Source organism: Ovis canadensis, chromosome 10 (assembly GCF_042477335.2).
Source record: "Ovis canadensis isolate MfBH-ARS-UI-01 breed Bighorn chromosome 10, ARS-UI_OviCan_v2, whole genome shotgun sequence".
Taxonomy (NCBI): domain Eukaryota; kingdom Metazoa; phylum Chordata; class Mammalia; order Artiodactyla; family Bovidae; genus Ovis; species Ovis canadensis.
The window spans coordinates 36,979,477-36,995,672 of NC_091254.1; the positions used below are offsets into that span (position 1 = coordinate 36,979,477).

General features: G+C 37.6%; 1 protein-coding gene across 1 annotated transcript in view; it reads right to left on the minus strand.

Annotated features, from left to right (window-relative positions):
- Positions 1 to 680: 680 nt before the first annotated feature.
- The window catches only part of COG6 (component of oligomeric golgi complex 6), a 60,937-nt gene continuing 45,421 nt past the window's right edge, over positions 681 to 16,196 (minus strand). The window contains exon 19 of the mRNA XM_069601485.1: positions 681 to 2,244. Within this exon, the coding sequence (XP_069457586.1) occupies positions 2,097 to 2,244 (148 nt within the window). The 3' untranslated portion in view covers positions 681 to 2,096. The remainder of the gene's footprint in view (positions 2,245 to 16,196) is intronic.

A 16,196-nucleotide genomic window follows, 5' to 3' on the forward strand; every position in this document is an offset into this window, starting at 1 on the left:
TGGAACCCGGAGTCCAGAGGAAGGGAACTGCTTGTTACACAAAGAGGATGCTGTCTCCAACACAAAAGGAGGAAAGACGAAGATGATGAATACAACTAGGAGGGTAGAAGAAAAATGAGGGAGATAAATCGGACAGCTTCCATCTCAATGAATCATGAAGGTCATTAACTAAGTGAGGGTGAAGGGTCATCTTGAAAAGTAGGGAGCTGAGCTCACCTGAGACAGAAAAGGACTACACAAAGCAACACCAAGTATCATTTGAAACTGTGCTCATGAATTAAAAAAGTCAGTCAGTCTACTGGGCATGATTTTTCTCAGGTAACATTCACTGGTTCAATACAAGCACAGAAAAAGAATTGGAAACATTCCATCAGAGAAGGCTTTGGTCAGGCAAATAACTTCCCTCTCTAAAGGGAAGGCTGACCTGCATCACCTAAGGTTATACTTAAACAGTTCAAAATGTAAACTAGTAAGTAAACAGCAAATACAGTGTTAAGCTACTGAACTAACTCTTGCAGTCTTTTATTTTAACTAAGTTCTCAACATCACACTGACACCATATCATGCTCGCCCATCTTCCACTGGTTTTATCAATTTGGCCCTGTATTGTACTTTCCTTTCCATTAGCCTATTTTCTAAAAACATATTGACAAGATGTACAAAAATACTGCAATGATCACTGTTCTAAAAACACTTCAGTATTTTATTTGAAAAAATTAGGTAGAAAGATAAATATATTTTTATTCCCCCTAGAAAACAAAGGAATTCACTAATGGTAAGCAAGCAATCTTTTCTCACAATAGATACAAATTATATAAAATTAAAGCTCTTGCCTTACATCATACTTTATTTTCTTTACTATATCACATTTATTAAAGGAAAAATTAAAATACAGATTAAACACCAAAAGAGATGATATGTAACCAATTACTCTTGCTCCAAAAAATTACAATTGTAATTTCAGATAGAACAGGCCCCGTTCTGACAATACTAATTTGTTATATATTCTGTATTTGCCAAATAAATATTATCTTACTACTTTTCAAAATATTTCAGCCTAACCAAGGTTCTCCTTATACCTTATTTTCTCATTTGTAATTTGGGGACACACCTCTTTTTACAGATCTACCAGAAATTAAGATTTTGCTAATAAGAACTGTCCTCAACATCTTACGAACAAAGTCAAGTCACATCAAATACATTTAGATTTGTTTAAAAAAAAAAAAAACTGATTTTGAATCTCAGTTTTGGTCAAGTTTCAAAGTCAGAGCCCAAACAATTCTTTGCAAGGGGCCATCATATGGGTAGATATGTCATCAATTAGAAGTCTGCTACTTTGGCATTTTCCCTCCAGTGATAGAATACATCAGTTTTTTGTTGGCTTAAACATCAGACAAAATGAACAGACAGTTGAATTTAGAGTCCACATGGTACAACAAACACATTCCTTTAAACTCCAGACTGACATGCAGCACAGGATGCGGACACACTTCACACCTACATCCTAGCCGAAGTGCTGAACTTCACCTTGAATTCAGTCCAGGGCAGACACAGAGTGGAAGCCACCTTTAAATGACTGTTCTCTGTTTTTGCTGAATGTATATTTCTGCTCCTCCGTTTAAGCATACTTACTCACAATATCTAATGAGGAAGCAAATGAATCTTTAAGTAAAGAGATGTTTATTAATATTAGGTCACATCTTCAAACTAACTCTTAAGTTTAGATAATTTTTAATATACAGTTAAATTTAGAACTAACCTTGTTTAAAAAAAAAATCCCTGAAACCTCTCATTCTACTCTTTTTCCACATATGTGTATTCCAGAATTGAGGGAAAATAGCAGAGCTAGAGACAAGGTGAGCAAAAACAGAGTCCTTCTGTGTGGAGAGCAGATACAGAGCAACTGCTAATAACCCAGGTCAACATGTTACTTATTTACACATTACCGTGACCAAAGCAGTTACTGGGATTCACATTCTTATGATACAAAGAAAATTGCAACCAGATTTCAAAGTAAAGATGAACAGACTAAAAACCAAGAAAACCTTCAGGGTTTTAGGAATGCAGTATTCTGCTACCACACTCAAAGGCGATGATCAGGAGAGAAGTGTCTGCACTTGCTGTGGCAATCGGTGTAGAATGCTCCCAGGATCTTTGTACTCGTTGACCGGATTCATCACAGCTGCATACACTTCCCCATAGGCTCTGCAGACTAATTCTGTAGACTGTTTTATGATCTGCTCTCTATTGACAAACAAACAGATCTGTGTTAACACATAATCTGAAAACGAAAGACTAAGCATTCCAAGAAAGCTCCATACTTGAACCAAAGTGTTTCATATTTATCACATCTTATTAAAAATCTTTGTACAACTACACAAGTTATCTCGGTTTGGGGATAAAGGGTTTTTTTATATTTATTATTTCTTTATGAAATCTCCATTAGTATGTAGGTTGCAGAAGGGCAGGGGCAGTGTTTTGCTCACTCTGTAGAACCGTGATGTGTAGGATGGAACATTGGCTAATATATTGTCAATTACTAAATAAGAAATAGAAACTGCAACCCACCATCAATGGACTGATTTTGCAAACTCAACTGACAACACATTAACTGTAAAGAGGCTTATAACCATTCAAATGTACCAATCCTTCAAATCTCAGAATAACTTACAATATACAGTCCTTTCACCTATAGCTCCTATACTAATAACCACATCTCCTCGATTACTAATAATCTTCATCTCTCCCACAAAGATGACACTTGTCTGCAACAAATCACAGCATTTTCACAAACACACACTCCTATACAAGCACATAAGAGAAATAATTTTAACTGAAGTAAATGTCTTTAGAAAAAAATAGCATTGGGTTCTTTAAATCTGCATTAATTGTTTAATAGTTTTCATGACATTTAGTTCATCAACTCCAACTGCTCCTTTATCACTATACCTACTGATGAAAACAGGCTTCCCAGGGGCCTGCCAATGCCAGAGATGTAGGAGGCACAGGACATCCCAGATCCCTGGGATGCACAGGTTCCCTGGAGGAGGAAATGGCAACCCACTCCAGTATTCTTGCCTGGAGAATTCCATGGACAGAGGACCCTGGTAGGCTACAGCCCATGAGGTGAAAAAAGTCAGATACAACTGAGCACACAAGCACTGACAGAAACACTTTTCTGATGTTCACAGTAACTAAATTAAAATGTGTCTTTAAAGCTTTACTCTCAACCCTACTTCTGTTTGCTACCTCTGTAGGTGTCATATCTATGTGCCATCACTTCAGTTCAGACCGTAACGAACTCCCGCCGGGAGGAGAAAGCAAAATCCCATTGGTCTTTCTCCAGCCAGTCTCCTTCACATTTAGTGTAGCTTAAGCAGATGACACCACGCTTATGGCAGAAAGTGAAGAGGAACTAAAAGCCTCTTGATGAAAGCGAAAGAAGAGAGTGAAAAACTTGGCTTAAAGCTCAACTTTCAGAAAGCTAAGATCATGGCATCTGGTCCCATCACTTCGTAGGAAATAGATGGGGAAACAGTGGAAACAGTGTCAGACTTTATTTTTTTGGACTCCAAAATCACTGCAGATGGTGACTGCAGCCATGAAATTAAAAGATGCTTACTCCTTGGAAGGAAAGTTAGGACCAACCTAGATAGCATATTCAAAAGCAGAGACATTACTTTGCCAACCAAGGTCCATCTAGTGAAGGCTATGGTTTTTCCAGTAGTCATGCATGGATGTGAGAGTTGGACTGTGAAGAAAGTTGAGTGCTGAAGAATTGATGCTTTTGAACCGTGGTGTTGGAGAAGACCCTTGAGAGTCCCTTGGACTGCAAGGAGATCCAACCAGTCCATCCTAAAGGAGACCGGTCCTGGGTATTCATTGGAAAGACTGACGCTGAAGCTGAAACTCCAGTACTTTGGCCACCTCGTGCGAAGAGTTGACTCATTGGAAAAGACTCTGATGCTCGGAGGGATTGGGGGCAGGAGGAGAAGGGGATGACAGAGGATGAGATGGCTGGATGGCATCACCAACTCGATGCACGTGAGTTTGGGTGAACTCCAGGAGTTGGTGATGGACAGGGAGGCCTGGCGTGCTGCGATTCATGGGGTCGCAAAGAGTCAGACACGACTGAGTGACTGAACTGAACTGAAGCACTGTTAGATTAATCTTTCTAAAGCATAACTTTTATCATGTCTCTCCCTTACCCAGGACCCTTCAAGGCGACTCAATGTTTTCTTCCAATTTCAGAGAAGTCAGAACTCCTTACCCTTTCACTTAAAATCTTCTATAATGCTATCTGCATCATTACTCTAATTCTGCAGTCCAGCTCAACCCCTGACTGGCCTATCTGCCCTGCTCTTCCTGACCTCAGGTCCTTCGCTCCCTCACATACCTCCATTAGCCTGCCATGTCTCTCATCCACCTTTCAATGCTCTTAATTCTCAGGAAAAATGGACTCCCTCATCCACGAAGACTTCCCTGTCCTTCAGTGCTAGAAATAACCCGTTCTTAGAACATCCATGACCAAAATTATACCTCTGTAAGATTATCTGTGGAAATATGGGGATCAGTGGTCTAAAGAAGAATAAAACTGGTTGAATGGAATGAGGAAGGGAGTCCACTTATGGTCTTGGGTCATTGCACATTGTTCCGATGGGGTCTCAAACTCTCGATTTGCACAACCGTGATTTGTTAGAACAACCCCACATTTCCCTAAAGCTTCCAGAATGAGACTGAGTAGAAGGCAGATACGCTGAGTAACTTTTTTGAGCAGAGTGGAGCAATGCTATTGGCTGTACTACCTTTTTGCTGAAAGGGAGGATGGTAGAAACTGATTTGGTAACCTACTTTACCAGATGAGGCTTAGAGATTTTTTTTAAAAATCTGCTGGTTAGTGATCGCTCCTATAATTAACTGAGCGTAACAACAGATGTATCAAAATGATACAACAATCATTTTCCATAAGTGACACAGCTGAAAAATACAACAATTAGCATTTAAAAAATCTGTTAACTGTAATATTTTATACTCATCTGCAACAAATAATGAATTTTAGATATAGCACTTCTAGTTCTCTACTAAAATCAGTAAGACTTTTAATTTGAATTGTTTTAATATTTTATTGGAGTACAGCTGATTTACAATGTTGTACAAATCTCTGCTCTACAGCAGACTGACTTGGTTTTACACATACATACATTCTTTTTTTAATACTGTTTTCCACCATGGTTTATCCCAGGGGATTGGAGATAGTTCCCTGTGCTATATAGTAGGACCGTGTTTATCCATTCTAAATGAAACAGCTTGCATTAATCAACTCCAAATTCCCAATCCATCCCTCTTCCTCCTCCACTAAAAGCAGTAAGATATTTGGAGGTTTATAAAATATTACTCACACCTCATACTCTAAAATCTGTACTCAGTCTGAACAGTGTGTACTTAAGCTACATGTGAAACATACAAACAAGGCTATTCCTTCTTACAATAAGTTTAAAATCAGAATAAGGTACAAAAATGAATATTAAACATATTTTTTAAAAACCCAGAGTTAATAACTGGTAAATACAGAATTACTGAAAATTCTGAAATAATCAATTTAAAATCTTAATTTCAAATCCATGCAGTGAAAAATTTTAACATTACTAAAGTTTAGTTGTAACTCAGGGCACATTTCTACTTTTAAGCCACAACTCACAAGACAGCTGAAAATCATTATAAATCTGTAACACAGAGAACCAGAATAAAGCAATACTGCTAAGACAAATAATTAAATAAAACCCAGCCAATAAGACCAAGTAAGAGTTTGCAATTCATTTTAAATGTTTGTATTTGATGGCACAGGGCTTCCTCATTCCACTCCCCAGTTTAAGAAGCCACCAAGACAAGGGAGGGATCAAAAAATGAACATGGCTGCACTGAACAAGATGAGAAATACAAAAGCCTGTGGACAAAAGAGTCTTTCACAGAGCGGAAAGAAAGAGGGAACGGAACAGAAGGGGTCCTCCTGGCCTAACAGACAGCTGTTAAAGTCAACAGGACAGAAATGCAATGGAAATGGAGATTCTCCAAGTGAATCCGAGTCAATTCAAACTGTAAAGGGCAAGAACTGTGACTGATAGTGGTTCCATATTTCTGGACAAATGTTAGAAGTTCATTTATTACTACCCAAGCCAGGTACAGGTCCACACGCTCATATTCATTAATGTTTTCCTAATGAGTTATACATGGCAGAGGTAAACGGTACAGCGAAGGACATTACTGTCAGAAGATCTTGACTCTAGCTCAAGTTCTGCTACTTATCGCTGCCTTGAACAAGTAATTTAACCTTTCCAAGCCTAATTCCAATATCATAAAACAAAATACTGACCTTGATAACCTTTACTAGATACTTTCAGCTTTGAAACTGTATTATTTCATTAAACTAAGAGCTTTTTAATGAACTGCTGTTAAAAAACCTATATATGCTTATTCATACACATACACACACATATATGCATCCACGTACACCACTTTGTGGAACTCGGTTCCCTGAGTAGCGAAACGTATCAGTGACTTATACATAAATGGGTAGTGTTTCTAAAGTAATAAAGCAATTTTCTTGCCATTTTACTATCTCCTCCTTTTTATTTTTAATGCTAATTACTATGTAAGTTCACCCCTTATGTTAAAAAGTTATCACATATATCTTATCTGTCTGCCTTCTGCCTGCCTGGTGTCTTGGTCCAAATTATTCACTAATATTATGTGTGAAATATGAAGGTCAAATAATGAATCATTACAGTGAAAAATAAAATCAGTGTCAAAAGTGGAAAATTCAAGAACTGTATAAATACAAAATGACCAGCAAATCATCTCAGTCTAGTCATGTGCTTCTAAAAAGGTGGAATATCCTTATCCACTGATCTTTTCAAGTACAGGTAAAGAAAAGCAGTATTTTTTTTTTTCCCCAGTCATGTATGCTATTTTCTAGCATGGGTACTGACCTCAGATTTTACTTTCTGTATTTTGATCAATCACAGCCAATCACATACCTGATGAATGTAATACTTTTAGAACTGTTTATGTTAAAATTCTAAAGATAAATCTGCTTTTCACATGACCAACAACAGATATGCAAAAGTCCAGTTAAAAGGGAAAAGCTTTTGAATGTAAGCCAAGATTCATCTATAAAGTTAGATCATTAACTTTCTTGGTCTCTTTACATGTCTTTACATGACATTCTCACTGTAATTTCAAAAAATTTAAAACAAGACTCATACAAATAATTCATTAATGTAGGAAATTATTAAGATGGTAAAGTTGATTCACAAAACGTTTTGAGGAACTGGTCATTTACAGGCATTTGAAAAGGAAGAGTAGGATAAATCAGGTTACAGATAAAATGAACTAACATCTCATAGAGCAGGAAAGTTTCATCTTGGAACCTTTTAATCCATAGTAAACAGAAAATCAAACAAGGGTACATTCCCCTAATTTTTGATGGGTCTATTAACAATGTTTCAATATGACATGAAAAAGACACGCTGGTCTCCCAGACCCTACACACCTTACTTCCATGGTCTGGAAAGTCTTCTTACTTTTGCAAAGTACAGTTGCTGTTCCCCCCCACCCCCCTGTATAGTTTGCTGTTCTAGTATAGCAATATCAAAGATAATAATCATGTAGCTAATGTGCTATGAGAAAAAATAAGAACTAAACGAGATGAGCTTGTTACACAATTTCACAGAAGTGCAAAGTATTTTAGTTATCTATCCGTGAGAATACCAGACATTAAGAAATTATTTTTGTCCAGTTATAAATGTCACAGTATAAAACTACAGTTTTAAATTCTGAAAATACTAATAAACATTATTGTATAACTAAATGGAGATACCATTCTCATTTTAAAACATGCTCACTGAAATTACCTTACATATAATTTAAATAATTATTTAAAGTACTGAGCCATAATAAGAAATTAACTGCTAACTTCCAAAATCAGTGAGCTTGTCATTAATCAGTACTTTAAGATTTTGGTTGCCGTAACAACATGATAAAACTTTCAACATTACCATAAACCCAGCACTTCTAAAAATAACTTATTTCAACATTCAGGTTCTGTGATCACTAAAATTGAACTTTATTACAGCACCACAGTTAAGAGGCAATCAAACATGCCACAGGAGAAAAGAAGGTGTTACAGTTTAACTATTCCCAAAAAACTAAGGGGAAAAAATATACCTATGTATAATAGATTGGTTTAGAAATGAACATTTTGATTTCTCTCTGTCACAATATAAATATCAAAGATGCCACAGTGGGTCAGCTTTCTGTCATTCACAGTAAAAATTAAAGTGTATCTGAGGTGAGACCAAGGCACAGATCTCACATATGTCTCATACAGCCTATCACATATGCCTAACATTTTTAAGTTTCCTTTTAAAATAGTAAAACAATATAATCTCAGCAGAGAAACAGTTAATACAAATATAGTACAAGCTAGTGTTAAAGAGAACAGGCTCTGGAATACTGGATTCGAATCTTGACTCTGCTTCTTGCTAACTGTTTGACCTTGTTTCAATTATTTCACCTTTCCAAAAAAATATGTCCTTTCTGTAAAATGGAGAGACTAATGTACAGACTTACCAAGAGGGTTAAGTAAAGCAATTCACTCAAGGATCACTCTAGCTGAGATGCTAAAATTAGACTGTAGAGGCCGGTGTAGGAATGGCAGAGAGGGCAAGGGTCAAATAGTTTCAAGGCTGATGTGATAATCCAGGCACAGATGATACTACCTTGGACCAGAGAGGTAACTGTGGAGACAGTCAAAAGTGACTGGAGTCTGCTCTCATACATTTCTTTCTAGGTAAATATTTAATAAATTGGTTCCATGGCGTTTTGATTGGAAGTACATTGGGAATTTACAGCTTACTACGTTACATACCCAGTTAGAAAAGAATATCATGTGTCTACATTGGAACACTGGAAATCTATAGCAAACATCACACTTCAGTGATGAAATATCAGAAACATTCTCAGTAAAGTTCAAAGTAAAATACGCATACTCACCATTACATCTACTATTTACTTGGAGCACCTAGTCAATGTAAGTTTAATCATAAATACTGAAAAAAATTAATGACTCATTAACTTCAGATGTCTGTACCAAAACAAACAAACAAAAAAAAATCAAGGCAAACAATTGATAAACTAATAGAACTAAGAATTTACTTACCTGGTCAGATTCAAAATTAATGTACAAAATTTAGTATTTTTCCCTATTTACCAGCAACATCTAATGAGAATATGCAATGGAAAATAAAGGACCTTATCAAAGGAGTCACAAAACTATTTCCTAGGAATAAACCCAACAAGATACATGGAAAACTATATGAAGAAACTAAGTCTTTACTGAAAATTCTAAAAGATGATCTGGATAAATAGGTAGGTATACTATGCTCATAGGAAATACTCACAGTGGCTTTCTTACATTTGTTCTTATGTTAGCTGACTGAATGTTTTACATGCACTTTAAAAGAATGTTATCTTCTGTAGTTGTGTGTGGTATTTTCTTTCTGTTCGGTTGAGCTGATTAGTGACACTGTTCAGTTCCTTTACACCAAACAAGTAGTTTTCTAATTTTTCTATTAATTATCGAGAGAGGAGGGCTGAAATATCAAAAGGAATGCCAATTTATCTATTCTTCTTCAATTTCATAAGCTTATATATCATGTTTTTTGAAGCTCTATTAGTTGCACATATTTACTATTTTATCTTCTTCATGAATTGATCCTATTATTGTGAAATATCCCTCTTTATCTTCAGTAGCATCATCTTCCCATCAGCCTAATTTTTCTGATATTAACATCAGAATATAGCTACTTCAGCTTTATTATATTTTTATTTGCATAGTATAATATGATCTTTTAAACGTGCCCTTCAAGTGGGTTTCTTACAGACTGCAGACAGTTGGGCCAGGTTTTTACACCCAGTCTAATACTTTCGGCCTTTCAACTGGAGTGTGTAGCCCTTTTACTTTTAATATAGTTACATTTGGGGCTGAATTTAGGTTTATCATCCTACTATTCATTTTATATTTGTACCCCCTGCTCTTTTTTTCTCTTTTTCTGCCTTCTTTTAATCTAACTGTCTTTTAAACATTCTATTTTACCCACCAGCATATTATTTATTTTAGTGCTCGCTGTAAGGTTTACAATCTATCTTCAAACAATATTATGCACTTTATGAGCAACCTTCAACATCTCAACAGTGTACTTCCACTTCCTTCCCCCTTCATCGTTTATGCTTTTGTAGCCATAAACTCTATTTCTCAGTGTTAAGAACCCCACATTCACTGTCAGTATTTTTATTTTAAAGGTCCACTATCTTTTATATTTAGCATTTCCTGTGCTAGTCATTCCCTGGTGTAGACATGAGTTTTCCTGTGGTATCATTTTTCTTCAGCCTGAAGAACTTCCCATATCATTTCTTGCAGTGCAGTATACTGGTGATAAATGCTCTCTACTTTTGTTTATCTTATCTCAAAATGTATTCTTTTTGCTTTCAGTTTGAAAGATACTTTTGACGAACACACAAAGTTGAAACTGTTTTATCATTCAGCTTTTTAAAAGATGTGATTTACTGTCTTCTGGTTTGAACTGTTCTAACAAGAAGTCAGTAGTATCCTTATCATCGTTCCCCACAAATAATATCATTGTTCCATTTAAAAATCTTGCTTTTTAAGATTTTTTTTCTCTTATCGCTGGTTTGCAGTAATTTGATTATGGTATACCTTAGTATAAGTTTCCTTGTGATTTATTTAGCATCCTGAATCTGTGGGTTCATGGTTTCCATCACATCTGAAAAAAATTCTTTTATGCCTTCAATTTTTTTATGCCTTAATCTCACTATGACACTTCATTTATATTCCAATGCTTGTTATTGTCTCACAATTCGCCACCTAAGATTTTTCATCTGTTCTACAGCTTTTAAATTTTTCCTACCTGAGCTTCAGTCTGGGCAATTACTACTGTTCCCTCTACAAGCTGATTGATCTTTTCTTCCATAATGTTCAACTGGTGATTATATCTACCCAGTGAGTTTTCCTCTTAGTCCTTGAACACATCTGGAAATAGCTATTTGAAAGATCTTACCTGCTATTTCTGTAAACTATGCCGGTACATCTGTTTCTGTTGACAGATTTGTTTCTAGTTTTGGTTCACACATTCCTAGTACTATATCCAAGTACTTTTTATTGCATGTTCAGCACTATAAATGTTACACTGTTTATTGTATTTTGCCATATTTATGAGTGTTAAGTTTTGTTCTGGAAGGCAGTTAATTCAGTAAAGATCCACATGATCTTTTAGAGGATTGTCTTTTCTTTATTAGTATGAGTCTAAAGTAGCTGAAAGGAGCTACCCCCACCCGAGGTCAGGAGCTGCGGCCAGGAGGAGCTACCCCACCTCCGAGATCAGGGGCAGCGGCTGGGAGGAGGTATGCCCTGCCAGAAGCCAAGGGGGGGCAGCCAAGAGGAACGTCCAAGGAGTGGTGTCTGCGTGGGCGCAGGTGGGCCTAGGAGGGGCTGTGATGAGGAGATACCCCTCATCCAAAGTAAGGAGCAGAGGCTGCACTTTGCTGGAGCAGCCGTGAAGAGATACTCCACGTCCAAGGTAAGAGAAACCCAAGTAAGACGGTAGGTGTTGCAAGAGGGCATCAGAGGGCAGACACACTGAAACCATACTCACAGAAAACTAGTCAATCTAATCACACGGACCACAGCCTTGTCTAACTCAGTGAAACCAAGCCATGCCCTGTGGGGTCACCCAAGATGGGCAGGTCATGGTGGAGAGGTCAGACAGAATGTGGTCCACTGGAGAAGGGAACGGCAAACCACTTCAGTATTCTTGCCTTGAGAACCCCATGAACAGTATGAAAAGGCAAAATGATAGGATACTGAAAGAGGAAATCCCCAGGTCAGTAGGTGCCCAAATTGCTACTGGACATCAGGGAAGAAATAACTCCAGAAAGAATGAAGGGATGGAGCCAAAGCAAAAACAATACCCAGCTGTGGACGTGACTGGGGATAGAAGCAAGGTCCAATGCTGCAAAGAACAATATTGCAAAGGAACTGGAATGTTAGGTCCATGAATCAAGGCAAATTGGAAGTGGTCAAACAGGAGATGGCAAGAGTAAATGTCAACATTCTAGGAATCAGGGAACTAAAATGGACTAGAATGGGTGAATTTAACTCAGACGACCATTATATCTACTACTGCGGACAGGTATCCCTTAGAAGAAATGGAGTAGCCATCATGGTCAACAGAAGAGTCAGAAATGCAGTCCTTGGATGCAATCTCAAAAACGACAGAATGATCTCTGTTCACTTCCAAGGCAAACCATTCAATATCACAGTAATCCAAGCCTATGCCCCAACCAGTAATGCTGAAGAAGCTGAAGTTGAACGGTTCTATGAAGACCTACAAGGCCTTTTAGAACTAACACCCAAAAAAGATGTCCTTTTCATTATATGGAACTAGAATGCAAAAGTAGGAGGTCAAGAAACACCTGGAGTAACAGGCAAATTTGGCCTTGGAATACAGAATGAAGCAGGGCTAAGGCTAATAGAGTTTTGCTAAGAGAACACACTGGTCATAGTAAACAACCTCTTCTACAAGAAAAGACTCTACACATGGACAATATCAGATGGTCAACACTGAAATCAGATTGATTATATTCTTTGCAGGCAAAGATGGAGAAGCTCTATATAGTCAGCAAAAACAAGACCGGGAGCTGACTGTGGCTCAGATCATGAGCTCCTTATTACCAAATTCAGACTCAAATTGAAGAAAGTAGGGCAAACTGCTGGACCATTCAGGTATGACCTAAATCAAATCCCTTATGATTATACAGTGGAAGTGAGAAATAGATTTAAGGGCCTAGATCTGATAGATAGAGTGCATGATGAACTATGGACTGAGGTTCATGACACTGTACAGGAGACAGGGATCAAGACCATCCCCATGGAAAAATGCAAAAAAGCAAAATGGCTGTCTGGGGAGGCCTTACAAATAGCTGTCAAAACAAAAAAAGCAAAAAGTAAAGGAGAAAAGGAAAGATATAAGCATCTGAAAGCAGAGTTCCAAACAATAGCAAGGAGAGATAAGAAAGCCTTCCTCAGCAATCAATGCAAAGAAATAGAGGAAAACAACAGAATGGGGAAGACTAGAGATCTCTTCAAGAAAATTAGAGATACCAAGGGAACATTTCATGCAAAGATGGGCTTGATAAAGGACAGAAATGGTATGGACCTAACAGAAGCAGACGATATTAAGAAGAGGTGGCAAGAATACACAGAAGAACTGCACAAAAAAGAGCTTCATGACCCAGATAATTAACAATGGTGTAATCACTTACATTCATCTAGAGCCAGACATCCTGTAATGTGAAGTCAAGTGGGCCTTAGAAAGCATCACTACAAATAAAGCTAGTGAAGGTGATGGAATTCCAGTTGAGCTATTTCAAATCCTGAAAGATGATGCTGTGAAAGTGCTGCACTCAAAATGCCAGCAAATTTGGAAAACTCAGCAGTGGCCACCGGACTGGAAAAGGTCAGTTTTCAATCCAATCCCAAAGAAAGGCAATGTCAAAGAAAGCTCAAACTACTGCACAATTGCGCTCATCTCACACGCTAGCAAAGTAATGCTCAAAATTCTCCAAGCCAGGCTTCAGCAGTATGTGAACCGTGAACTTCCAGATGTTCAAGCTGGTTTTAGAAAAAGCAGAAGTACCAGGCTGCCAACATCTGCTGGATCATCGGAAAAGCAAGAGCATTCCAGAAAAACATCTATTTCTGCTTTATTGACTATGCCAAAGCCTTGACTGTGTGGATCACAATAAACTGTGGAAAATTCTTAAAGAGATGGGAATACCAGACCACCTGACCTGCCTCTTGAGAAACCTATATGCAGGTCAGGAAGCAACAGTGAGAACTGGACATGGAACAACAGACTGGTTCCAAATAGGAAAAGGAGTACGTCAAGGCTGTATATTGTCACCCTGCTTATTTAACTTATACGCAGAGTACATCATGAGAAATGCTGGGCTGGAAGAAGCACAAGCTGGAATCAGGATTGCCGGGAGAAATATCAATAACCTCAGATATGTAGATGGCACCACCGTTATGGCAGAAAGTGAAGAGGAACTAAAAAGCCTCTTGATAAAAGTGAAAGAGGAGAGTGAAGAAGTTGGCTTAAAGCTCAACATTCAGAAAACTAAGATCATGGCATCTGGTCCCATCACTTCTTGGGAAATAGATGGGGAAACTGTGGAAGTAGTGTCAGACTTTATTTTTCTGGGCTCCAAAATCACGGCAGATGGTGACTGCAGCCATGAAATTAAAAGACGCTTATTCCTTGGAAGAAAAGTTATGATCAACCTAGATAGCATATTCAAAAGCAGAGACATTACTTTGCCAACAAAGGTCCATCTAGTCAAGGCTATGGTTTTTCCAATGGTCACGTATGGATGTGAGAGTTGGTCTGTGAAGAAAGCTTAGCGCCGAAGAATTGATGCTTTTGAAGTGTGGTGTTGGGGAAGACTCTTGAGAGTCCCTTGGACTGCAAGGAGATCCAACCAGTCCATTCTGAAGGAGATCAGCCCTGGATGTTCTTTGGAAGGAATGATGCTGAAGCTGAAACTCCAGTACTTTGGCCACCTAATGTGAAGAGTTGACTCACTGGAAAAGACTCTGATGCTGGGAGGAATTGGGGGCAGGAGGAAAAGGGGACGACAGAGGATGAGATGGCTGGATGGCATCACCGACTAGACAGACGTGAGTTTGAGTGAACTCCGGGAGTTGGTGATGGACAGGGAGGCCTGGTGTGCTGCGATTCATGGGGTCACAAAGAGCGATTGAATTGAACTGAACTGACTGAAAGTAGCCTTTACTGTAGGACAGATTAGCCTCACTTTTAAGGCTTAGACATTCCCAGGTCTCTAAAGCACACTGTGAGTCCCAGTCATTTATCACTTTGCACGTTTCCAGTAATCACTATTTTTTTGGTAGGCTCACCCTGCCCCTATTGCCAAATCTGCTTTATTTTCTGTTTATACTGGCGTTCCTGATAGTTAAAGATAGTGGCTTAAAAAGGAGGGCTTCCTGAGCAGCACTAGTGTAAAGAATCTGCCTATAATGCAGGAGACCCAGGTATGATCCCTGGGTTGGAAAGATCCCCTGGGGAAGGGAATGGCAACCCACTCAGGTATTCTTCCCTAGAGAATCCCAAGGATGCTTAAAAGGAGGCAGTGAAAGAGAAGAAAATTATTCCATTTACCTCAAAAAAAAAAACACAAAAAAACAAAAAACCAAAGTCATTACGTTTAAAGAAATTTGCTTTGTTTCTACCATATGCAATAGATTAAGATTCCTGAATCAAAGAATTCTCAAATCATATCCACTTTTCTACACACTCACTTTAAGAAGCATCTATAGTCTCTATTTCTTAAATTATTCATACAAAGAATTCTGATTCAATAAGAGAAGACACAGAATATTTTATAAATATGCATGACTGTGGTTTCTATAGTCCAACCTCTATTTTTATACTATTAAAAGGTAAGTGTTGGAGTCTGGCACTGAAAAAAGAACAACGCCCTTCCAATTCATCACAATGAAGGAAGGATTCTTTAAAAATGCTTTAATTTTCTACTTTTTAATTTTTAATACAACCTCATTTTCTGGCTACTTAAATTCATTCAATAGCTTATTCCAAGGCTGAAGTATTCAATCAAAATCCACTTGGAGAGGCAGTCAAACTACAACACAAGACAAGAAAAGAAAAAAGAAGAGAAGAGTGACAGGGGTTCCCAAGGTACTGCAAGCACAGAGACAAGCAAAGTTATAGAGAACAGAACATTAACAAAACAAGACAGGAATAAAAAAGTTTTACACTGCAAAGCTCTATTTCAAAGAAACAATTGATATTTTAAATATAAATTTAAATATCTATATGGATATGAAATTATTTTAGCTTAAAAACAGATTACCATTTTGAAAAGGTTCAAAATTTAACTGAATAAAAGTTACCTCCTATTATTTCAAATGCCTTATAAGTAAGATCAAATGCATATTATGCCTATATAGTACTAAGTACTAAAACAAGTGGTTAAATATAAAAAAGTTACAGGTATTTGGTTAAACAAAGTAAATAACT